The 25,977-nt window shown below is 46.9% G+C and overlaps 1 protein-coding gene across 6 annotated transcripts in view; it reads right to left on the reverse strand.

The window, feature by feature from the left end:
• LOC121862902 (RNA-binding protein 24-B-like) overlaps nucleotides 1-25,977 on the reverse strand; it is a 120,751-nt gene that overhangs the window by 63,742 nt on the left and 31,032 nt on the right. For 4 of the 6 annotated variants that reach the window (XM_042361305.1, XM_042361302.1, XM_042361300.1 and 1 more), the window contains exon 2: nucleotides 10,971-11,112. In XM_042361305.1, the coding sequence (XP_042217239.1) occupies nucleotides 10,971-11,112 (142 nt within the window). The remainder of the gene's footprint in view (nucleotides 1-10,970; nucleotides 11,113-25,977) is intronic. The other 2 variants (XM_042361306.1, XM_042361301.1) reach the window with 1 other exon arrangement.

Here is a 25,977-nt window from a genome sequence, read left to right on the forward strand (position 1 = left end):
TTTACAGACCTTATCTATGAACCAAATGGACAATTTTAAGGCTTGTGGAGGCAATATATTACTACTTATATTTTTTACCATATAGTTTTGGACCACCCTAATATATATATATATATATATATATATATATATATATATATATATATATATATATATATATATATATATATATATATACAGTTTATATATATATATTATATATATATATATATATATGACTATATATATATATATATATATATATATATATATATATATATATATATATATATATATAATATATATATATATATATATATATATATATATATATATATATATATATATATATATATATATAATTATAACTCCGGCTTATAATAACTTAACATTATCATACTAAAGTGTCATTATTATTGCTTTCATATCATGCGCCTTACAACATAAACCTTTATCAAGAAATTTAAACTTATCGGGGAACTTTTTGCCACAAACTGATACCATCACCCACTGAATCATATAACTTCCTCGTGAGGTTATTATAGTGAGGCTTGGTTTGGTACAGGTTAGGTTAGGTTAGGTTAGGTTAGGTTAGGTTAGGTTAGGTTAGGTAAGGTTAGGTTAGGTTAGGTCATTCAAGATGGTTACGAAAAATAATAATACTGTATTCTCATTACAACTTTTTCGGGTTGAGAAAGAATTTTTTTTATACTTTAGCATCATGAAAATAATTGGACCTACTGCAAGTTGCACCTGAACCTCGATTTGTTGTGATGTTTACAATACATATACATCTGGGGGGGGGAGCTCTCTCTCTCTCTCTCTCTCTCTCTCTCTCTCTCTCTCTCTCTCTCTCTCTGTCAGCGGGTGTAGTGAATGAGGAACCTGACTGGTGGTGATGTTGGCAGTGATAGTGGTAGAGGAGATGATGGTGGTGGTGTTGGTAGGTGGTGGGAATGGTGGTGATGGTGGTGCTGGTAGTGATAGTAGAGGAGATGATGGTGGTGCTGGTAGTGGTGGTGATGTTGGTGATGGTGGTGGTTTTGGTAGATGGTGGTGTTGGTAGTGATGGTGATGTTGGTGATGGTGGTGTTGGTGATAGCAGAGGAGATGATGGTGGTGGTGCTGGCAGTGGTGGTGATGTTGGTGATAGTGGTGGTGGTGGTGTTGGTGGAAGATAGTGGTAGAGCAGAGATGATGTGTAAAGCAGAAAAGATGGTGATGTTGGTGACGGTGGTGCTGGTAGTGATGCGCAGAGGAGATGATGGTGGTGGTGCTGGCAGTGGTGGTGATGTTGGTGATGGTGGTGGTGGTTTTGGTGATGGTGGTGCTGGTAGTGATGGTGATGTTATGATGCGTTGGTAGTGATATAGTGGCAGAGAGATGATGGTGGTGGTGCTGGTGTGTGGTGGTGATGTTGGTGATGGTAGTGATAGTGGTAGAGAAGGATGGTGGTGGAATGGTAGTGGTGGTGATGTTGGTGATGGTGGTGTTGGTAGTGATAGTGCAGAGGAGATGATGGTGGTGGTGTTGGTGGTGGTGGCGTGATGTTGGTGATGGTGGTGGTGGTTTGGTGATGGTGGTGCTGGTAGTGACGGTGATGTTGGTGATGGTGGTGTTGGTAGTGATAGTGGTAGAGGAGATGATGGTGGTGTTGGTAGTGATAGTGGTAGAGGAGATGATGGTGGTGGTGTTGGTAGTGGTGGTGATGTTGGTGATAGTGGTAGTGGTGGTGTTGGTAGTAGTGGTGGTAGGGGAGATGATGGTGGTGGTGTTGGTGGTGATGGTGATGTTGGTGATGGTGGTGTTGGTAGTGATAGCGGTAGAGGAGATGATGGTGGTGTTGGTAGTGGTGGTGATGTTGGTGATGGTGGTAGTAGTGGTGGTAGGGGTAGACAGGATAATGGATGGTGTTGATAGACGGATTCGCGATGCTGTTGGTAGTGAGAGTAGGTGGTAGTGGTGGTAGAGATACAACAACACTCAACAGCTCTGTTATCTAAAACCCCTCGACCCGATAACAACTTCTTATCACTACTGCTGTTATAGGAGTTACTATACCGCTCCTGTTGTGTGGTGCTCCCGTTGTTATAGGTCACGGTAGGTCACGTTGAGTTATACTTGACCTTAGGTTAAGTCAGGTCACGGCTTGTTAGTAGTGATTTCGTTAGGTTAGGTTAAGTTAGGTTAGGTTATCTGATTGCTTCAAATATCACCAATGCTGCATCCGAACTCGTCAAGGTCATGTTAGATTATAGGTGACAGAGGTGAGGTTACGTTAACTTCGATTACGTCAGATTAATTTAAAGATTAGGTTATGCTAGAGTGTAATTGACTACGTTAGTTCTGTTACCCCAATCCTGAGAGAGAGAGAGAGAGAGAGAGAGAGAGAGAGAGAGAGAGAGAGAGAGAGAGAGAGAGAGAGAGAGAGAGAGAGAGAGAGAGAGAGAGATATAACTTATTGTCTGGGTATGTACATTTATACTGATATACACTCAAAGGTGTGGGTGAAACCCAATGTGTGTGTGTGTGTGTGTGTGTGTGTGTGTGTGTGTGTGTGTGTGTGTGTGTGTGTGTGTGTGTGTGTGGAGGGTGGGGGTCTGGGTAAGGGGGACTTGGCATCTCTCACCGCCTTCAACATACTTGGTGGAGTTACTTACGAATGTCAGGCGAGCATCGAGGTCGCGAGGACATTGGAACTGCGAAGCTTCTCACTCATTAAAAATATACGAGAACGGGACGAGACCAAGGAGGCGAGCGAGGCCAGGGGTCATCGAGAACGAGACAGTGACTGTTTAAATGCGCCCTAAGTCACAATGGACCAGAGTCCTAATGGGCCCCACCGTACATAGACCCAAATCACAAAGTTAGTGTTAGGTTAGGTTAGGTTAGGTTAGGTTAGGTTAGGTTAGGTAAAGGTCGTTAATCTTCAGGTGAAAAAAGATGGGATTTATAGTCTAATTCCCCAGGCGATCCAGGAGATAAGGATTCAGATTAGAGAGAGAGAGAGAGAGAGAGAGAGAGAGAGAGAGAGAGAGAGGTTGGAGGAGGGGGGGGTTAGACAGTACGGGACACAGCAGCTATATTTATCAGGGGACCGCATGGAACACCCCCTCCCCTTCCTCCCTCCCTCACCCACTCCACCCTCCCCTCACCCCCAACCTCCCTCCTTACACCCCCCCCTCACCCTCGACAGCTGTTCCTCTCCCCATCCCCCCCCTCTCTCCCTCTCTCCCTCCCTGCCCTCAACACCCCCTGCTCTCTCTCTCTCTCTCTCTCTCTCTCATCATTACTTCCTGCACCATTAAAAGGTTCATGTCTTTTTTAATAATCGGAGGTGTGGGCAGAGGTGTCACTCTGTCTGCATTTCCGTCTGTCTGTCCTGCCTGTCTGTCTGCATTTCCGTCCGCCTGTCTGCATTTAATTGTCATTATGAGTTGTCAATGGCTAAATATCTGTCTGTCTATAATTAAAAGTCTGAAAAACAAAACAAACAAATAACTTGGTCCAAAAATTAAGTATAATACGTTGATGTGTCGGTGCTGACACTCAATTGTTGCCCTGTGGTGGCACCTTGTTGTTTGGTGGGGGGGGGTGGAGGGGAGGGTGGGGAGGGGTAGTGGGGGGTGTGTGGGGAGGGGGGGGGAGGGGGAGGTGTGGGGAGGGGGGGGTGAGGGGAGTGTGTGTGGGGAGGGGGTGAGGGGAGGTGTGGGGAGGGGGGGGAGGGTAGTGTGTGAGGGGTGAGGGTAGGGAGGGGGGGTGAGGGTAGGTGTGGGGAGGGGTGAGAGTGTGGAGGGGGGTGAGGGGGGAGGCAGGAGGGGGAGGGAAAGAGGGGAGTGTGTGGGGAGGGGGGGTAATAATTTGGTTTATAGCAAATCCGTTCGTGTGTGTGTGTGTGAGAGGGGTGGACAGGGATTCAGTTATCAATGGCTCCCTGAGGAACAATCACACACTCAGTAATAAAAACATATAATGACGTCACGACCAGCTCGCTTCTTTACGGCTCCCATAATCACGCTGATAAAGTGGACTCCATTTTAGTCAATTATAATTAAAACCTCAGAGGGGACAGGGGCCGTATAATCAACGCCTCCCCCCCCACCCTCATAAACAGCACAACGATCAACTGGTTCAATTATAGGTGTTAATGATGCAGGGTTATGGTAAAGCTGTTGTTCACCTCACGTGCGCCACAACTTACATGACTTGTAATGATGAAACACGTCCACAACACGTGACTCACTTCACTAGTTTAATGTGACCCGGGGTGAAGTTTATACACGCACGTACACACACACACACACAGCTGCATCGACATATGTTGCCAAATGCATCAGTATTCACGAGTTTTCAATAGCACCTGAGGGCCATTGAAGCCACACCTGAGGGCCAATGCGATCACACTTGAGGGCCACTCGGCTCCATGGGGCCACACCTATAGATCACACTGAGGGCCACACCTCTAGACCACTCAGACCCCACCAGAGAGCCACGGGGCCACACTTGTAGAATACACCGAGGGCCACACCTGAGGGGGCACATGTGATCTAGAGAGAACACTTGTCACTCACTAACACGTGTCCAGCATTACCTTTTACATTTGTAGCTACACCTGTACCCCGTCACACTAGTACCCTAACTTATGTGCCTAATGTTCACGTGATCCACAAAACATGTTCCTCTTCGAACTCGTCCCTCGCCACACCATCCCTCACCACACCGTCCCTCACCACACCGTCCCTCGCCACACCATCCCTCACCACACCGTCCCTCACACCGTCCTCGCCACCATCCCTCGCCACACCGTCCCTCGCCACACCGTCCCTCCGCCACACCGTCCCTCACCACACCATCCCTCACCACACCGTCCCTCACCACACCGTCCCTCACCACACCGTCCTCACCACACCGTCCTCCCCTGCCAACCTCCACCACACCGTCCCTCACCACACCACCGTCCCCTCACCCACACCGTCCCCAACACCGTCCCTCATACACAATCCCTCACCACACCGTCCCTCGCCACACCGCCACCATCCCTCACCACACCGTCCCTCACCACACCGTCCCGCCACGTCCCTCACCACACACCGTCCCTCACACACCGTCCCTCACCACCGTCCCTCACCACACACCGTCCTCACCACATCGTCCCCTCCTGCAATCCCTCACCCACCGTCCCTCACCACACCTCCTCACCACACCGTCCCTCACCACACCGTCCCCTCACCACACCATCCCTCACCACACCGTCCCTCACCACACCACTCCCCAGGTAGTTTCATGATGACACCCTCTGACGATTGAGGTCCGAATCTTAATATAGTTTTGGGATCACCTGAGGAATCTCAACCCAAGCTTATTTCACCTGAAGATTAACCACCCTAACACTAACCTAACCTAACTAAACCTAACCTAACCTAATGAACTTTGGTACAATTTATATCCTACGTGGTTCACTACACATGCACAGATAACATGACCCATAACGTTTTCGTGTGGTGCCAAGGCCTTCGTCAAGTGAGATGGTTCACTCACTCACACACACACACACACACTTTGGCATTCTCTACAAAAATAAACAAAATATCCCACACGAGTCTCTGTATAAGCCACACCCTTTTAATCCAGAAGTGTTTGACTGTTAGCACGCGATCACTGCCCCGTGTATATTGCGATTATCACTCACTCACTCTCTCATATACTGTGGCGATAATCAAGGTTGATCCATAATAATTGATCCTACCTGTGTTTATCCCCCACCGTTAGTGTACAGTAGGGGGTTCTCAGTCACCGGGCCCCTACAACATTGGTCACCTCGCCTCGAAAATTAATTGGAAAAAATATCAAATTGCCATAGACTAGTAATAAAACCCATGTATATCAATGTAACATATGAAGCTATAGAATTTTTTTTTTACCAAGTTGAAAATTATTATTATATTCTTATGTTTTATAGCTTGATATACTGTACAGTGTTGTCGCGAGAAACTGTACTGCATAATTTAATGTTGTCTTCAAATCTGTTAATTAAACACCATCCCCCCCCCCTCCCACACTTACAGGTTCACGAAAATATTGTCAGTATACACCCCGCTTGGACTGTACAGCATAAAGTGAGATTATATTGTATATATATATAAACAAAACTCCCTCATGGGTAATAAATACTGTCGGTCGGTCAGTCAGTCACGAAACAACGATAAATTAAACACAACCAAAATAAAAGGTTAGGTTAGGTTAAGTCAGGCAGATGTCTTAAATACAGCCAGTCAAAAAACGTTACTTATCTGCGTCATCCCCCACGAAACATAATACACTACTGAACTTCTTTTAGGCTTGAGAGTCACACGTAAAGAGCCCGATATTAGCGTCATCGGGGCCCAAAAACGTCATTATCATGGTATCACTAAACAGACAAGTTTGACCTTTTATAAATTTGACCTTTTGTGTTTACTATAGCAGTCTCTAAGATCAAGATCGTTATGAGAACTTATAGATCGGAATAAATCGACGAAAAAAAATTATGTATGGCAAGGTTAGGTTAGGTTAGGTTAGGTTAGGTTAGCAAGGGAAAATATGGTCAACTCTTTAATAGGTCGATGTAAATGTTCCGTATAACATTATAGAGCTGGATAAAGCCATATGTAGCAAGGGAGAATATGGTCAACTCTTTAATAGGTCGATGTAAATGTTCCGTATAGCATTATAGAGCTGGATAAAGCCATATATAGCAAGGGATAATATGGTCAACTCTTTAATAGGTCGATGTAAATGGTCCGTATAGCATTATAGAGCTGGATAAAGCCATATATAGCAAGGGATAATATGGTCAACTCTTTAATAGGTCGATGTAAATGGTCCGTATAGCATTATAGAGCTGGATAAAGCCATATATAGCAAGGGATAATATGGTCAACTCTTTAATAGGTCGATGTAAATGTTCCGTATAGCATTATAGAGCTGGATAAAGCCATATATAGCAAGAGATAATATGGTCAACTCTTTAATAGGTCGATGTAAATGTTCCGTATAGCAAAGAGTATAATAGCGCCATGCATAACTAATATAGTCAACTCATTAACGGATCAATGCATAGAAGTTCCGCATATAGCCAGGTGTATACTATACATATAGGTATAGCATATAACAAAGGGGATATATATATATATATATATATATATATATATATATATATATATATATATATATATATATATATATATATATATATATATATATATATATATATATATATATATATATATATATATATAACACAGTCAACTAAGCATAAAGTTGACTACTCGCAAGGTAATGGCGCCGAGCATAAATAATTGCTCCTTTTGCTGCTGGCCAATATATGCCGGTAACCCACCACTTGGCGCCACTAGTGTACACGCGCCAACACTCACTAAAATCATGATACACTTTTCCAGTCTACTTTATACCGTTCACGACCCCTCCACACGCGACGCTGAGCCCGGACACGCATGTACACGTGGTGGTCCATCCGGGGAGGTGGTGGTTGAGGGGGTATACACAGGGTTCCAGCACGTGTTGGCCTATCTACGGGGTACATAAGGTACAGTTTACGTGGTCATCTGAGGGGTGGGGGATGATAAAGGTCACGTGGCTATACATAAGGGGACACGGTGTCACTCTGCTACTCGGGGTTAACCTGAGGACTCTTCCACCTCAAACATTCATCACATTTTCTATTTTTTTTTATTTATTATCAGTTACAAATTTTCAACCAATACCTTACAAAAATGTCGAACTATTTGGACCGAACTTTTTTGCAGAGCTGTTTTTTTTATTTTGTATACTTAGCTCTTGGGTCTTTTTTTATATATCCTTAGCTTTTAACGCTTTTACACTTTTTTACATTCCTAGCTTTAAATTTTTTTACACTGCTGTTTTACATACTTCATTTTAGCTTTTTAATGTGAATTTTTTTTACACTCTTAGCTTTTTAACTTTTTTTACATTCTTAGCTTTTAACTCTTTTACACAAATTTTCTTACATTCCCAACGTTTAACTCAGATCACCTGAAGATACTGCACTCCTGCTTACTTCACCATAAGGTTAACTACCCTAACACTAACCAAACCTAACCTCACTCCCCCAGATAGTGTTAGGGTGGTTAATCTTTAGGTCAGTCAATTAGGTCAGTCAGTTAGGTTAGTCAGTTAATAGCCACTGTTTACCTTACCTGTTAATGTCACTTGTATAATTATTCAACCATCAATAACACCTCGCATGTGTTACAATACAACACTAATGAATAAATTCTTAATAAATACATTACCTTCATCATCTCTACTATGTTGTAACACGAATACATTCTTAATACAGTTCATAATACATCGTTAATACACAATATACACATAAATACAATATACAGTTAGGAGACAGCTTCTATCTGAATAATAACAGGTCAAATGGGCCCCAACCTAACCTAACCACCGGGGCCCAATAGGACTGAGGCCTCTTAGAAATGGGCTCTCTTAATAACTGGCTCCTCTTAGCGCTGGGGCCCAGTAGGACTAGAGCCCATTTGACCAGACACTAATCTAAGAATGTGTTAGGAATTCAAATACAAATAACGTCTTTTGTACAATACATTAACTATTTCTTGACTACAGAGTATAACCATCTGACAACCTTAAGCACCAATATTCACCTGGATTGGATATATTATACAGTATTAGATATATAAATAATAAAGTACCCCATCCAGGTGAATATTTATGTGTACTATATAAAGGTTATCTTTTAAAAGGATCATAAGTGACATGACACTAAGTGATATTTGATTCCATAAAACATACAATTTACCTCTCCTATACACACACACGAACCCCCGAGAGAGTTTTAAACCATCTCTGAACTCCTTATATGACCCTTCTAAAAGGATATTCACCATAAATTGACACCAAATCGATGTCATATATATATCAAAACAGACGTTATTCATATCTTCGTATGCCACAACGCCTCCTAGCGGTATATATACATATGAAACTTAAAGGCACTTGACACTATTAGAAAAACAAGCCACTTTAATACTTATAAATTTGAAGCTAGAGTTACTTAGCACTTTAATACGGACATAGCGAGCAAAGTGAATTACGCTCATGCTCTGTGCTGGTGCGTGAATCATTGATGAGTCTTATCTGACAGTGTATGTATCACCAGTGCTACATTCTCTCTCCACACGGGGGAATGAAGGAAGGAAGAGGTTGAGGAGTGAAAGAAGAGGTTGAGGAGTGAAAGAAGAGGTCGAGGAGTGAAAGAAGAGGATGACGAGTGAAAGAAGAGGTTGAGGAGTGAAAGAAGAGGTTGAGGAGTGAAAGAAGAGGTTGAGGAGTGAAAGAAGAGGTTGAGGAGTGAAAGAAGAGGTTGAGGAGTGAAAGAAGAGGATTGAGGAGTGAAAGAAGAGGTCGAGGAGTGAAAGAAGAGGATGAGGAGTGAAAGAAGAGGTTGAGGAGTGAAGAAGAGGATGAGGTGAAGAGAGAGGATGAGGAGTGAAAGATTGAGAGTGGATGAGGAGTGAAAAAAGAAGGGGATGAGGGAGTGAAAGAAGAGGGATGAGGTGAAAGAAGAGGGTTGAGGTGAAGAGATGAGGTGATGAGGAGTGAAAAGAAGAGGTTGGGGAGTGAAAGAAGAGGATGAGGAAGAGTGAAAGAAGAGGATGAGGTGAGAAGAGTGAAAGAAGAGGATGAGATTGAAAGAAGAGGTTGAGGTGAGGAGTGAAAGAAGAGGTCGAGGTGAAAGAAGAGGATGATGAAGAAGAGGAAAGAAGAGGATGAGGAGTGAAAGAAGAGGATGAGGAGTGAAAGAAGAGGATGAGGAGTGAAAGAAGAGGTTGAGGAGTGAAAGAAGAGGATGAGGAGTGAAAGAAGAGGTTGAGGAGTGAAAGAAGAGGTCGAGGAGTGAAAGAAGAGGATGATGAGTGAAAGAAGAGGATGAGGAGTGAAAGAAGAGGTTGAGGAGTGAAAGAAGAGGATGAGGAGTGAAAGAAGAGGTCGAGGTGAAAAGAAGGGATGAGGGAGTGAAGAAGAGGTTGAGGAGGTAGAAAGAAGAGGTCGAGTGAAAGAAGGTCTCGAGGAGTGAAAGAAGAGTTGAGAGTGAAAGAAGAGGATGAGGAATGAAAGAAGAGGTCGAGGTAAGAGAAAGAAGAGGATAAGGAGTAAAGAAGAAGGGGTGAAAGAACGAAAAAAAGGAGAATAAAAAATAAAAGAAAAAGTGAGAAATTAAATACATTAGAGACAGAAAATGCAAAAAAAACTACACACTAAAATATATGGGGAGGGAGGAGGGAGGAACTATGGAACAATTAAGAGTCACCTACATGGAGTGAATGACAACACAAGAGACATATTACTATGGACGTGAAGGAACCAAGATGGACGATACTGGAGTACTACTATATAGATGGAGGAAATAAATAGTAGTTGAGGAGGAGGAGAGGGGTAACTGAAGGAGAGTGTGAAGAAGGAGGAAGATGAAGAAAGAGAGTAAATATGGAGTAGGAGAAGGAGGAAAGAGAGTAAATATGGAGTAGGAGAAGGAGGAGGAGGAAAGGGTAAGTGAGGAGGAAGAAGAGGAAAGGAAAAATAGTTGAGGAGGAGGAGAGGGGTAACTGAAGGAGAGTGTGAAGAAGGAGGAAGATGAAGAAAGAGAGTAAATATGGAGTAGGAGAAGGAGGAAAGAGAGTAAATATGGAGTAGGAGAAGGAGGAGGAGGAAAGGGTAAGTGAGGAGGAAGAAGAGGAAAGGAAAAATGGAGGAGGAGGAAAGGGTAAATGTGGAGGAGGAGGAAAGGGTAAATGTGGAGGAGGAGGAAAGGGTAAATGTGGAGGAGGAGGAAAGGGTAAATGTGGAGGAGGTGGAGGAGGAGGAGGAGGAAAGGCTAAATGTGGAGGAGGTGGAGGAGGCGTGGTGGCTGGATGGCGTTAGTCAACAGAGCGCCGTCAGGTACGAACCGTATAGGGCATCCTCACCTGCCGCAGGCCCTCTGGGTTTGGCGCCCAGGTAAGCGAGATTAACATTAGCCTTGCGACCATCAATTACCGGGTTAGGTTCCTTGATTGCACGTTCTGCCCCAGTCTTATCGGCCATGGTCACCTGTAAAGGGCAAGAGATATAATTATTAGAAACATCTAAAGATCATTCAATTCAGAGAGGTTTACAACGTTAACATTGATCTATCTAAAACATTCCTTGTAACATACCTTCAAATTGTGTCGGCGGGGAAAAAAAGACTAAATTGTCCATAGTAACATATTCAAACTGTGTCGGTTAATTAACAAATAAAACTAACCTAAGAAACTGTGCTGGAACTGTTTAAATGTTGATCTAAATATCCACAGACGCATTTGCCCTTGTGTTGTGTCGACATGGTGAACACAGATCTAGAGTAGACCATCACAGTATGGTATTATTGTTGGAACCTCTGTGTATGTATGTATGTGTGTGTGTGTGTGTGTATGTGTGTGTGTGTGTGTGTGTGTGTGTGTGTGTGTATCGGATCACAACCTAACCTAACCCAATCAATAGGACTAGGTTAGGGCCCAGAAGTACGAGGCATTATATACCATTATATACAGTAGTTTTTTATCACTAGTGCTGCGCCTGTTGTCATTGTGGGGGTAAAACAGAATTAAAACTCACACATTTAAAACAAGTTTGGTTTAACAGTGATTCTCAAATACTGTCTGTACGTGATATTAACTGTTGACCGTATGGGGACAGTCATGGCTCCCTCACCGTAAAAAACAATATCAATCAATCAGTCAGGAAAGACGTGCATTGGGCTGACTAACGCAGTCCCCAAAAATTCGCTACATCCAAAAGCCATTTCGAAAACAAAAATATAAAGCGACAATATTCTCAAAAATACAGAAAATGAAGAGAGAGAATTGGTGCATCACGAGTGAGAGACAGTGATGGGAGACAGGAGATATCTCACGGGTGAACAAGGTGTAAGAGAAGAAAATTAATTAAGGAATAATAATATCTCACAAACGAACATCACACAAGAGAAGGAAGAGAAGAATAAAGAAGAAGAATAAGCAATACAGGAGGAAAAATAAAGAGATGGCTGTCACACACACATTTGACCTATCTCTCTGAACAGTTTCATCAAAATACAACCAAGTAGTAAGTTCCACCAAGGATTAACAAAGTTCCACCAGTAAAACAAGTCGTAACATTAACTACAAACAAGAGGAAGGCGTCGCTGGAATGGAAGCTCAGGGCGAGACACCGACCATCCTCTCTTCTCAACCTGCCGTAAACTTGCCGGAGTCGGATTACGATCCCGGGTAATCCGAGCTGCTACGCCAACACCGCTGGCTAAAGTGTCCCCATCCCGGGGATTACTGCAAATGGCCAGTGTTGGTCAAATACCACGACCATAACCGCTAAGTCATTTAACTTTTTTTTTAACCTGATGATACGAACTTAACCTAAGCTAATGACACCATGCAGAATGGTTTTGGTTTGGTTAGGTTTTATTGGGTTTGATTAAGCTACATTGATTCAGTCCGTCAAAAATATAATGGTTTTAGCGGTCATACTCGTGGTACTTTCTTAACATATCTTGCTGTATGTTATGGATGTACTGTACATTTTTAGTACAGATAAATATAAGAAGTTTTTAAATATACACATTTAGGTTAAAGTAACACCTCCAAGATCTTTTCATCATGTAAGTCATTAAACTTAAACTGTCTTCCTATATGAGATCACCTGAAGAATCTGTACCCCAGCTTATGTCACCTAAAGATTAACCACCCTAACACTCTTTGGGTGAGTGAGGTTAGAGTAGGTTAGATTAGGTTAGGTTAGGTTAGGTAAAGTTAGGTTAGGTTAGGTAAGGTTAGGTTAGGTAAAGTTAGGTTAGGTAAACTTAGGTAAAGTTAGGTTAGGTAAAGTTAGGTTAGGTTAGGTTAGGTTAGGTTAATCTTTACGTGAAATATGCTGGGGTGCAGATTCTTCAGGTGATCTCCTATATATGTGGAGCAAAATAACTTCCAACAGATAAAAGGCAACATCTACTCTATACTGATGGCAGAATAGTAAACATTAAACGCTTGTCTTATTTATCCGTCCGTCCGTCCGTCTACTCTGTACTTTTGTGCTTGAGTGTGTGTGTGTGTGTGTGGGTTTGTGTGTGTGTGTGTGTGTGTGTGTGTGTGTGTGTGTGTGTGTGTGTGTGTGTGTCCGTCCGTCCGTGTGTGCTAGAGCGTCCGTCCGTCCATTTGTGTGTTTTGTGTGTGTGTGTGTGTGTGTGTGTGTGAAGGACCATCGTCCGTTGTACAAACAAACAAGTTTCACATGTGTTCAAAACGAAGTGATTTTGCTTACGTCACTCTGAATCCACACTTGTATTAACGTTTACGTGTATGTATAGATCACACACACACACACACACACACACACACACACACACATGTTACGCCTAATTGAAAACCTTGGAGCTACGACTCAATTATTTATGAATTCACATTACATGAACCAACCAAACCTAACCTAACTTGTCCTAACAACCAAAAATATTATGATCATTTGGTTAGATTAATTAGGTTAGGTCAGGTCAGGTCAGGTCAGGTTAGGTTAGGCTAGGTCAGGTTAGGTTAGGTTAGGTTAGGTCAGGTAAGGTCAGGTTGTATGCACCGTGAGATTCTAAGATTGGGTAATGTGTCATGATAAAATGCAGTATATATGTGTGTGTGACAATGTATGGTTGACCTGAGTTGAAGACCTGTGCGTCCCTACACTGTGACCTGATACGGCCCCCTCCTCCCCCCTTGTGTGGAAGAAGGGGGGGGGGTGATGGGGGGAGGAGGGGCGACACACGTGGGTGACAGAGCGGGTAATCCTCAGGGCTGTGTGACGACACCTAACACCCTAACCCGTCTCTTTCTATCCGTCTATCTCCTCCTCTTCCTTCCTCTGTCTCTGTCTACCTCCTCCTCCTCCTTCTTCCTCCTCTCTCTACCTGTCTCTCTCCTCCACCTTCCTCTCATTGTCTCTACCCGTCTTTCTGTCTATCTTCTCCTTTCCCCCTTTATCTCCACCCGTCTATCTCCTCCTTCCTGTCACTTAATCTCTAGTTTTCTCTCCTTATCTACCTCCTCCACCCCCTTCCTGCCTCCACCTATCTACGTTTAATCCCAACAGATAAACAAATCACCACACGTCCTTTACACCACTACAATATAAATCATACAAAAATATACATGAACCTTTAAAAAAAAATACAGGGATTGTTTTCATACACCGCAAAATAAAAAATAAATAAATAAATACATAAAATAAATAAAGAAAGAAATAAACTAATTTTTCGACACCCCCACCCCCAAAAAAAATAATGAATAAAAATCATAATAATAATACACAAGACGCGCTTGAGTGACCAACACGAACAGTACAGTATTTTAAGGTCCTGAACACGATAAGGGAAGTCAGTCCAATGAATTTATGGAAATTATCGAGAGGAAGTCATATTTGTGGCGGACGAACACATTCCCCTGATTCAGCTTCACCACGGAGAGCGAACTTTTGTCCGCGACTGTATCTGACTGGACTAACGTAATCTATAGTATACCAACTCTACGTTGACCTATCCTAACCTAACCTGACCTAACCTGACCTATCCTAACCTGACCTATCATAACCCAACCTAACTTGAACTATCCTAACCTAACCTGACCTATCCTAACCTAACCTGACCTATCCTAACCTAACCTGACCTATCCTGACCTATCCTAACCTGACCTATCATAACCCAACCTAACTTGAACTATCCTAACCTAACCTGACCTATCCTAACCCAACCTAACTTGAACTATCCTAACCGAACCTGAACTATCCTAAACTAACCTGACTTAACCTAATGTATCTCAACGAACTCGGAGTAAAGCAACGTAACCCAATCCCCAGTTAGCTTAACCTAAGCCTGTGTTAACCTACTTAGCATGTGAGTGTTGGTTGCGAAGTAAGTACATGACCCCTTTAACCTAATATAACTTAACCTGAACTATCCTAACCTAGCCTAACCTAACCTAGCCTAACCTAACCAAACCAAACCTGAACTATCCTATCCTATCCTGACCTAACCAAATCAAACCTGAACTATCCTATCCTATCCTAACCTAACCTAACCACACCTAACCTAACCGGGCAAAATACTAACCACCGTTAACCCTGGATAAAATATTCACCTCCCTTAACACTAGACATAATCTCCACCTATCCCAACCTTGGACAACATACCTACCAATCATCCCTGGACAAAATATTCACCAACCCCATCGCTGGACAAAATGGACCCTCTTTAACCTTGGACAAAATCCCCTCACCTTCTCCCGAGCCAAGCATAATATTACCCCCGTCACCCACAACGCCTCTAAGTCGTCTACAAGGTCAGTTTCAGTCAAGATGGCCAAGATCCCCCGCCGTGTCACATCAAATTCCTAGGATACAAAATAGCCAAAACACTTGACAATAATGATACAAGATATTAAAAACATCTCCCAAGTTCGTACAGTATATTACTAGGAGTTAATGTCTTTATTTGCAACACTTGAATGAACGAACGGACAGAAACACAAGACAAGCTGGTGGAGAATGGGTTATATGGTAAAAATTTGCTGTTATTTTAAGTTAATGTAAAAGTTTACTTTTTGATGCCAACTTGAAGGTTGGAACATAAACAACAATTTTAGTCGAAGTGGACAGCGATCAAACCCCACGCCCCCACCCCCATGGCGGTACGTGGGCAGTTAACCCTCCTCCTCCCACGCGGGGTAATCTATTTAAACGGCTATAACTATTTAATGGATTACTCTGATTAAACATATTAGGTACCTGAATTCTTCTTGGGGAGAGGAAACTTTTATGTTCTATGCATATATTACAGGTCGCCATTCTGAAATAAAAAGATCAACGTCTTTATTCTCTCTTTCCAAGAACAGGTTGTGAAGAAAATTATAAACTTTGAATTGTGTATCCCGTGGCAAAAGAAAACAGACGAAAAACTTGTGTGTCCTTTCTCAAATCCCACAGCTACCCGCGGAGAGAATGCTTACAAAATAATAAGAGCCTTGCCCATCAGTTCACAGATGTCAATGCTGCTCCTCACCATAACTAAAAGCTTTCTGGTGAAGGGACGCTAAGAAACAATTGTGCGTCCTGACACAAGACATGTAATCTGCACAAGGCTACAGTACTGGATCGTGCTACGAAACGTTATTCAATACAGGAAACTTGTACACAAAAAAGACGCAGAAGGAACACGTCAGCTGCAAATGAAGATGTGTGCCTTTCTTTTTGTGAAAAGACAACTGCATCTGATCACTCCTTCGAAAAAGGTTGCTCTTGCCAAGGAAATTCATGACAAAGCTGTTTCTTTAAGGGAAGATCGTATTGTAGGGGCCCCTTGCGATGACCAGGTAATGGTCATAAATGATGTGTTTCAGCTCATGAAAGAAGATGTAGATACAGGCATCCGAGTTTTTGCATTGAAGGAATTGACAGAAGTGATGAGTCAGACTGAAAAAACATGGGATTGACAAGACTGTGAACAGAACCCTTTTAAAGAAAGCAGTACTTGAACTTTTCCCAGAATGGAAAACGTATAAGGGACTTAGGATAGAGTATCCCTTGCCTGCTTCAAATGAGTTAGGGAAGTAATTTCAAATGCGTGCAAAGCCCCTGAAGAACAATCACGTATATTATTGTTGGCCGCAGCTATTCTTCGTAAGTCAGTTGTAAAGGTCATTTCCTGATGGATGTGAAGAGTCAACTTTTCCATCAAAGATGAAGACCCTCAGTTTAAGTCATGTGTCTTGTCTCCCAACAAATGTGACGTGTATGCCTCCTCTCACAGTCTTTATATCACTTAGATTATATTCTCAAACACGGAGCCAAAAGTTAGTTCAACTCCTACATGAACATTGTCTGAGTGTGTCATTCCAAACTCTCCTCGCCATTGAAGCTGCATTTGGTCGAGCTATTGCCGAAGAAGTAAAGATAGAGAAAGACATCTTAAGTCCCACAAATCTAAGGCAGAACATCTTTACAGTTGCAACACTTGATAACCTAGATCACAATCCCACATCTAGGACAACAACTATTTCATTCCCTGGAACAGGAATTTTCCTGTTTCAGTTTCCGACATTTGAAGGGAAGTGTCTTTCAAGGAAGTATCTGGATCTCAACCCATTTGACACATATGCCCGACGAGAATCCAGAGGAGCAGGGATGGATGATAAATGACGGGAAGCTGGTCCCCATCTAGATAACACTGCCTCTAGCCAACAAGATCTTCAGTGTTGATGTTAAATGTTCTTGCAAAACTCTATGTTCAAAGTGTCGAGGCATGAGAGAAAAACTGAAATGTACACGTTTGTGTAAGTGCAATTGTATTTAATAAGATATCGTGTTTTAAGAGATGTTAGTTGATGTCTTTAAGCATAATTGTTTAGATTAGTGGACTTTCAGTGAATATGATTTCGTAATTAGCTAACTTTGGTAATTGCCTGTCTGCAATCTTCAGAAAGAATTTTTGTTTTAGAAAATGAGTCCAATAAAAAATAGATATATAACTATAGCACTTCCAGGACTAAAGTGTGTCCAATTATATTGCGACCCTTAAATAACATTTTTGTACTGATTTCAGAAATTATATAGGTGACAATATAACTTCAAAATGGCGACCTCGACGCACTATAAAAGTTTCTTCTTCCTGAGAGGAATCCAGAGACATCTAACATGTTGTTTTTTTAGTAGTACATTAAATAGTTAGAGCCGTTTAAAAAATTAACCGCAATTGGGGGGGGGGGGGTAAAGGTGCCCACGAACCCTAGTACATCCATAGGGTTTGATCGATGTCCACTCCAACTAAAATTTTTGTCTATATTCCAACCATCACGTCGATAACAAAAAGTAAACTTTCACATTAACTTCAAATGACCGTGGCTCTGGTGACCCAACTATGTACCCTATGTACTCGTGCAGAAACAGCGGGGAGCAATATAGTGCTCAGGGAAGCGGTGCCATTTAGTTCGCTTCGTGTTGTGGTGCCAGCGTCAACCTCTGGCCTCAACCTATTTTAAAACCACAAGCAAAAAGATGTTGTGTGAGGGTGGTGAGTGGAGGGTAGCAAGTGTGTGGTGGAGATAGTGTGTGGTGGAGGTAGTGTGTGGTGGAGATAGAGTGTGGTGGAGGTAGTGCGTGGTGGAGGAGTGTGGTGGAGGTAGTGTGTGGTGGCAAGGTGTGTGTGGGGAGTGAGTGTGGTGGGATGGGAGTGTGGTGGAGATGGGATGTGGGGTGGAGGTGGTGTGTGTGGAGGGTGTGTGGTGCAGAGTGTGTGGTGGAGGTGGTGTGTGGTGGTGGTGGGGTGTGGTGGAGGTAGTGGTGGAGAGGGTGTGTGGTGGGGTGTGGTGGAGGTGGGGTGTGATGGGGGTGTGGGGGTGGAGGTGGTGTGTGGTGGCTGGTGTGGTGGAGGTGGTGTGGTGGTGGCGTGAGTGTGTGGGGTGGTGGTGTGTGGTGCAAGTGGTGTGTGTGGGTGGTGTGTGTGGGTGGTGGTGTGTGTGGTTAGGTGGTGTGTGGTGGGTGGGGTGTGTGGTGGGTGTGTGGTGCAAGTGGTGCGTGTGGTGGGGGGGTGTGTGGTGGAGGTGGTGTGTGGTGGGGTGGTGTGTGGTGGAGGTGTGTGTGGTGGAGGTTGTGTGGAGGTGGTGTGGTGCAGTGGTGTGTGGTGGAGTAGTGTGTGGTGAGTGGTGTGTGGTGGAGGTGGTGTGGTGGAGTGGTGTGTGGTGGAGTGGTGTGGTGGTGGAGGGTAGAAAGTGTGTTGTGGGGGTGGTGTGTGGTGGAGTGGTGTGTGGTGGGTGGTGTGTGTGGTGGCGTGGTGTGTGGTGCAAGTGTGTGTGGTGGAGGTGGGTGTGGTGGAGATGGTGTGTGGTGGGGTGGTGTGTGGTGGAGGTGTGTGGGGTGGAGGTGGTGTGTGGTGGTGGTGGGGTGTGGTGGAGGTGGGGTGTGGTGGAGTGGTGTGTGGTGGGTGGGGGTGTGGTGGAGGTGGGGTGTGGTGGAGGTGGGGTGTGTGGTGAGGTGGTGTGTGGTGGAGTAGTGTGTGTGGTGGAGGTGGTGTGTGGTGGGGGGTGGAGTGTGGTGGAGGTGGTGTGTGGTGGAGGTGTGGGAGTGTGTTGTGGAGGTGGTGTGTGGTGGAGGTGGTGTGTGGTGGAGGGTGGTGGGGTGTGTTGTCGAGGTGGTTTGTTGGTGGAGGTGGTGTGTGATGGAGGTGGTGTGTGGTGGAGTGGGTGTGTGTGGTGGAGGTGGTGTGTGTGGTGCAGAGTGGGTGTAGTGTGAGTGTGGTGCAGGTGGTTGTGGTGTGTGGTGGTGGAGGTGGTTTGGTGTGTGTGGTGCAGGTGGTTTGTGGTGTGTGTGGGTGGAGGTGGTTTGTGGTGTGTGTGTGGAGGTGGTTTGTGGTGTGTGTGGTGGAGATTGGTTTGTGGTGTGGTTGAGATTGGGTGGTTTGGTGTGGTGGAGGTGGTTTGGTGTGTGTGGTGCAGGTGGGTGTGGTGTGTGTGGTGGAGGTGGTTTGTAGTGTGTGGTGCAGGTGGGTGTGGTGTGTGTGTGGTGCAGTGGTTGTGGTGTGTGTGGTGCAGAGTGGTTGTAGTGTGTGTGGTGCAGGTGGGTTGTGGTGTGTGTGGTGGAGGTGGTTGTGGTGTGTGTGGTGCAGGTGGTTTGTGGTGTGTGGTGTGGTGCAGAGTGGGTTTGTGGTGTGTGTGGTGGAGGTGGTTGTGGTGTGTGGTGCAGGTGGTTTGTGGTGTGTGTGGTGCAGGTGGTTTGTGGTGTGTGTGTGGTGCAGTTGGTTGTGGTGTGTGTGGTGCAGGTGGTTGTGGTGTGTGTGGTGGAGGGTGGTTGTGGTGTGTGTGGTGCAGGGTGGTTTGTGGTGTGTGTGGGTGCAGGTGGTTTGTGGTGTGTGTGGTGCAGGTGGTTTGTGAGTGTGTGTGGTGCCAAGTGGTTTGGCAGGTGTGTGTGGTGCAGGTGGTTGTGGTGTGTGTGGTGCAGGTGGGTGTGGTGTGTGTGTGGTGCAGGTGGTTGTAGTGTGTGGAGTGGTTTAGGTGTGTGTGGTTGAGGTGGGTTGGTGTGTGTGGTGCAGGTGGTTTGTGGTGTGTGTGGTGGAGTGGAGTTGTGGTGTGTGTGTGGTGCAGGTGGTTGTGGTGTGTGTGGTGGAGTGTGGTTTGGAGGGTGTGGTGGCTGGTGGAGTGGTTTGTGTGTGTGTGTGGTGCAGGTGGTTTGTGGTGTGTGTGGTGCAGGTGGTTTGTGGTGTGTGTGGTGCAGGTGGTTTGTGAGTGTGTGTGGTGCAGGTGGTTGTAGTGTGTGTGGTGGTGCAGGTGGTTGTAGTGTGTGTGGTGCAGGTGGTTGTAGTGTGTGTGGTGCAGGTGGTTTGTAGTGTGTGTGGTGCAGGTGGGTGTGGTGTGTGTGGTGGAGGTGGTTGTGTGGTGTGTGTGGTGCAGAGGGTTGTGGTGTGTGTGGTGCGGGTGGTTTGTGGTGTGTGTGGTGCAGGTGGTTGTGGTGTGTGTGGTGCAGGTGTGGTGTGTGTGGTGAGAGGTGGTTTGTGGTGTGTGTGGTGGAGGGTGGATTGTAGTGTGTGTGGTGCAGAGTGGTGTGGTGTGTGTGGTGCAGAGTGTGGTTGCAGTGTGTGTGGTGGAGGTGGTTTGTGGTGTGTGTGGTGCAGAGTGGTTTGTGGTGTGTGGTGGAGGTGGTTTGTAGTGTGTGGTGCAGGTGGTTGTGGTGTGTGTGGTGCAGGTGGGTGTGGTGTGTGTGGTGGAGATTGGTTTGTGGTGTGTGTGGTGCAGGTGTGGTTTGTGGTGTGTGTGGAGTTGGTTTGTGGTGTGTGGTGCAGGTGGTTGTGGTGTGTGTGTGGTGCAGATTGGTTTGTGGTGTGTGTGGTGCAGGTGGGTGTGTGAGGGTGTGTGTGTGTGGAGGTGGTTGTGTGTGTGTGGTGCAGGTGGTTTGTGGTGTGTGTGTGGTGGGGGTGGTTTGTGGTGTGTGTGTGGTGCAGGGTGGGTGTGTGTGTGTGTGGTGCAGGGTGGTTTGTGGTGTGTGTGGTGCAGAGTGGTTGTGAGGTGTGTGGTGCAGGTGGTTTGTGGGTGTGTGTGGTGGAGGTGGTTTGTGGTGTGTGTGGGTGCAGGTGGTTGTGGTGTGTGTGTGGTGGGTTTGTGGTGTGTGTGGTGCAGATTGGTTTGTGGTGTGTGTGGTGGAGGTGGTTTGTGTGGTGTGTGTGGTGGAGTTGGTTTGTGAATTGTGTGTGTGGTGGAGGTGGTTTGTGGTGTGTGTGGTGCAGGTGGTTGTGGTGTGTGTGGTGCAGGTGGTTGTGGTGTGTGTGTGGAGGGTGGATTTGTGGTGTGGTGCAGAGTGGTTGCAGGTGTGTGTGTGGTGCAGGTGGGTTAGTGTGTGTGGTGCAGGTGGTTGTAGTGTGTGTGGTGGAGTGGTTGTGGTGTGTGTGTGGAGGTGGTTTGTGGTGTGTGTGGTGGAGTTGGTTTGTGGTGTGTGGTGCAGTGGTTTGTGGTGTGGTGTGGTGCAGGTGGTTTGTGGTGTGTGTGTGGTGGGTGGTTGTGGTGTGTGTGGTGGAGGTGGTTTGGCTGGTGTGTGTGGTTGGTGGTTTGTGGTGTGTGTGGTGCAGGTGGTTTGTGGTGTGTGTGGTGCAGGTGGTTTGTGGTGTGTGTGTGGTGGAGGGTGGTTTGTGGTGTGTGGTGCAGGTGGTTGTGGTGTGTGTGGTGGAGGTGGTGTGTGTGGTGCAGAGTGGTTGTGGTGTGTGTGTTTGCAGGTGGTTTGTGAGGTGTGTGTGGTGGAGGGTGGTTTGTGGTGTGTGTGTGTGGGTGGTTTGTGGTGTGTGTGTTTGGGTGGTTGTGGTGTGTGTGGTGCAGGTGGGTTGTGGTGTGTGTGGTGGAGTGGTTTGTGAGGGTGTGTGTGGTGCAGGTGGTTTGTAGTGTGTGTGGTGCAGGTGGTTGTGGTGTGTGTGTGGTGCAGGGGGTGTGGTTTGTAGTGTGGGTGCAGGTGGTTGTGGTGTGTGTGTTGCAGAGTGGGTGTAGTGTGTGTGGTGGAGGGGTGGTGTGTGTGTGGTGCAGATTGGTTTGTAGTGTGTGTGTGTGGTGCAGGGTGGTTGTGGTGTGTGGTGCAGAGTTTGTGGTGTGTGTGGTGCAGGTGGTTTGTAGTGTGTGGGCGCAGGTGGTTGTGGTGTGTGTGGTGCAGGTGGTTTGTGTGGGGTGTGGTGGTGGTGCAGGTGGTGTGGTGTGTGTGTGGTTGTGGTGTGTGTGGTGCAGGTGGTTGTGGTGTGTGTGGGTTTGTGGTGTGTGTGGTGCAGGTGGGGTGTGGGTGTGTGTGGTGCAGGTGGATTGTGGTGTGTGTGTGGTGCAGGTGGTTTGTGGTGTGTGTGGTGGGTGGTTGTGGTGTGTGGGGTGCAAGGTGGTTGGTGTGTGGTGCAGAGTGGATTTGTAGTGTGTGGTGCAGGTGGTTTGTGGTGTGTGTGTGGTGCAGGTGTGGTGGGTGTGGTGGAGGTGTGGTTTGTGGTGTGTGTGTGTGCAGGTGGTTGTAGTGTGTGTGGTGCAGGTGGTTTGGTGTGTGTGGTGGAGAGTGGTGTAGTGTGTGTGGTGCAGGTGGGTGTGGGTGTGTGGTGCAGAGTGGTTGTGGCGTGTGTGGTGGAGGGTGGTTTGTGGTGTGTGTGTGTGGTGCAGGTGGTTGTAGTGTGTGGTGCAGAGTGGTTGTAGTGTGTGTGTGGTGCAGAGGTGGTTGTGGTGTGTGGTGCAAGAGTGGTTTGGTTGTGGTACAGGTGGGAGTTGGTTTGGGTGTGGTGTGGTGCAGGTGGTTTGTGGTGTGTGTGTGGTGCAGGGTGGGTTGTGGTGTGTGGTGTGGTGGAGTTGGTTGTGGTGTGTGTGGTGCAGGTGGTTTGTGGTGTGTGTGTGGTGGAGTTGGTTTGTGGTGTGTGTGGTGCAGGTGGTTTGTGGTGTGTGTGGTGGAGTTGGTTTGTGGTCAGTGGTGTGGTGCAGGTGGGTTGTGTGTGGTGTGTGTGGGGTGGAGTTGGTTTGTGGTGTGTGTGGTGCAGGTGGGGTGTGGTGTGGTGTGGTGCAGGTGGGGTGTGTGGGTTTGTGGTGTGTGTGTGGTGGAGGGTGGATGTGGTGTGTGTGGTGGGTGGTTGGTGTGTGTGTGGTGCAGGTGGTTTGGTGTGTGTGGTGCAGGTGGTTTGTGGTGTGTGTGGTGGGTGGTTTGTGAGGTGTGTGGTGCAGGTGGTTGTGGTGTGTGTGTGGTTGCAGGTGGATTGTGTTAGTGTGGTGGTGGTGCAGGTGGTTTGTGGTGTGTGTGGTGGAGGTGGTTTGGTGTGTGTGGGTGGGTTCTGGTGGTGTGTGTGGTGGAGTGGAGTGTGTGTGGTGGAGGGTGGGTTGTGGTGTGTGTGGTGCAGGTGGTTTGTGGTGTGTGTGAGGTGCAGGTGGTTTGTGGTGTGGTGGTTGTGGTGTGTGTGGTGGAGTGGTTTGTGAGTTGGTGTGGTGCAGGGGTTTGTAGTGTGTGTGGTGCAGGTGGTTTGTGGTGTGTGTGGTGCAGGTGGGATGTGTGGTGGGAGGTGGTTTGTGGTGTGTGGTGCAGGTGTTTGTGGTGTGTGTGGTGGAGGGGTTGTAGTGTGTGTGTGTGGTGCAGGTGGTTTGTGGTGTGTGTGTGGTGCAGGTGGATTTGTGGTGTGTGTGTGCAGGTGGTGTGTGGTGTGTGTGGAGTGTGGTTTGGTGTGTGTGTGGTGCAGGTGGTTTGTGGTGTGTGTGGGTGGTTTGTGGTGTGTGTGGTGCAGGTGGTTGTGGTGTGTGTGGTGCAGGTGGTTTGTTGGTGTGTGGTGGAGGGTGGTTGTGGTGTGTGTGGTGAGTGGTTTGTGGTGTGTGTGGTGGAGTGGTGGTGTGTGGTTGCAGGTGGTTGTGGTGTGTGTGTGCAGGTGGTTTGTGGGGTGTGTGTGTGTGGTGGATTGGTTTGGTATGTGTGGTGCAGGTGGTTGTGAGTGTGGTGGTTTGTGGGGTGTGGTGTGGTGCAGGTGGGTGGTGTGTGTGATGCAGGTGGTTTGTGAGGTGTGTGTGTGGTGCAGGGTGGATTTGTGGTGTGTGGTGCTGAGGTGTGGTGTGGTGTGTGTGTGTGCAGAGTGGTTGTGTGTGTGTGTGCAGGTGGGTGTGGTGTGTGTGGTGGAGGTGGTTGTAGTGTGTGTGGTGCAGGTGGTTGTGTGTGTGCAGAGTGGTGTGGTGTGTGTGTGGTGGAAGGTGGTTTGTGTGGTGTGTGTGGTGCAGGTGGTTGGTGTGTGTGTTTATTGGGTGGGTGTGGTGTGTGTGTGGTGGGTGGTTTGTGGTGTGTGTGTGGTGCAGGTGGGTTTGTGGTGTGTGGGGTGGAGTTGGTTTGTGGGGTGTGTGTGATTGGGTTTGTGGTGTGTGTGGTGCAGGTGGTTTGTGTGGTGTGTGTGGTGCAGGTGGTTGTGGTGTGTGTGGTGCAGAGTGGTTGTGGTGTGGATTGTGCAGGGTGGAGTGTGGTCTGTGTGTGGTGCAGGTGGGATTTGTGGTGGCTGTGTGGTGCAGGTGGTGTGTAGTGTGTGTGGTGGGTGGTCTGGTGTGTGGGGTTCCAGTGGTGTGTGGTGTGTGTGTGGTGCAGGTAGTGTGGTGTGTGTGTGGTGCAGGTGGTTTGTGGTGTGATGTGGTGGTGGGTGGTTTGTGGTGTGTGGGGTGCAGGTGGTGTGTGGTGTGTGTGGTTGCAGTGGTTTGTGGTGTGTGTGGTGGAGGTGGATGTGTGGTGTGTGTGGTGCAGGTGGGTGTGGTGAGTGTGTGGTGGAGACTGGGTGGTGTGTGTGGTGCAGGTGGTTGTGGTGTGTGGTGCAGGTGGTTGTGGTGTGTGTGGTGCAGGTGTGGTTCAGTGGTGTGTGGTGCAGGTGGGTGTGGTGTGTGTGGTGGAGTGGTTGTGGTGTGTGTGGTGCAGGTGGTGTAGTGTGTGTGGTGGGTGGTGGTGTGTGTGGTGCAGGTGGATGTGGTGTTGTTGGTGCAGGTGTGGTTTGTGGTGTGTGTGTGCCAGGTGGGTGTGTGTGGTGCCAGGTGGGTGGTGTGTGTGGTGCAGGTGGTGTGTGGTGTGTGTGGTGCAGGTGGTGTGGCTGGTGTGTGTGGTGCAGGTGGGTGTGGTGTGTGTGGTGCAGGGTGGGTGTGTGGTGCAGGTGGGTGTGGTGTGGTGTGGTGCAGAGTGGTTGGTGGTGTGTGTGGTGGAGTGGTGTGGTGTGTGTGGTGCAGTGGTGTGGTGTGTGTGGTGCAGATTGGGTGTGGTGAGTTGCAGGTGGTTGTGGTGTGTGTGGTTGCAGGAGTGTTGTAGAGACAGTGTGTATGGTTGGCAGTGTGTGGTTGCAGTTGGATTGTGGTGTGGTGTGGTGCAGGTGGGTTTGGGTGTGTGTGTTGGGGTGGGTGTGGTGTGTGTGTTGCAGTTGGGGTGTGTGGTTGCAGGTGGGTTGGGGTGTGTGTGGTGCAGGTGGTTGTGGGGTGTGTGTGGTGCAGGTGGTTTGTGGTGTGTGTGGTGCAGGTGGTTTGTGGTTTGTGTGTGGTGCAGGTGGTTTGTGGTGTGGTGCAGATGGGTGTAGTGTGGTGTGGTGCAGGTGGTTGTGAGTGTGCAATTGGATGGTGGTTTGTGTGTGGTTGCAGGTGGTGAGGTGGTGTGGTGCAGGTTGTAGTGTGTGTGTGGTGGAGTGGATGTGGTATGTGTGGTGCAGGTGGTTTGGTGTGTGGTGCAGGTGGTTGTGGTGTGTGAAGTTGGATGTTTGTGGTTGTGTGGTGGATGGATGTGTGTGTGTGTGGTGCAGTCTGGTGCTGGGTGCCGTGTGGTGGGGAGCTGCTCAGTAGACACGTTCGGTGAATGTCAGCGTGTTGGAAGGAGGTAGATGTGCAGGAGCTTCGTTGGGGAAGATGTGCCCTGTAATGCTTCTAG

Source organism: Homarus americanus, unplaced genomic scaffold, assembly GCF_018991925.1.
Source record: "Homarus americanus isolate GMGI-L3 unplaced genomic scaffold, GMGI_Hamer_2.0 scaffold24922, whole genome shotgun sequence".
Taxonomy (NCBI): Eukaryota; Metazoa; Arthropoda; class Malacostraca; order Decapoda; family Nephropidae; genus Homarus; species Homarus americanus.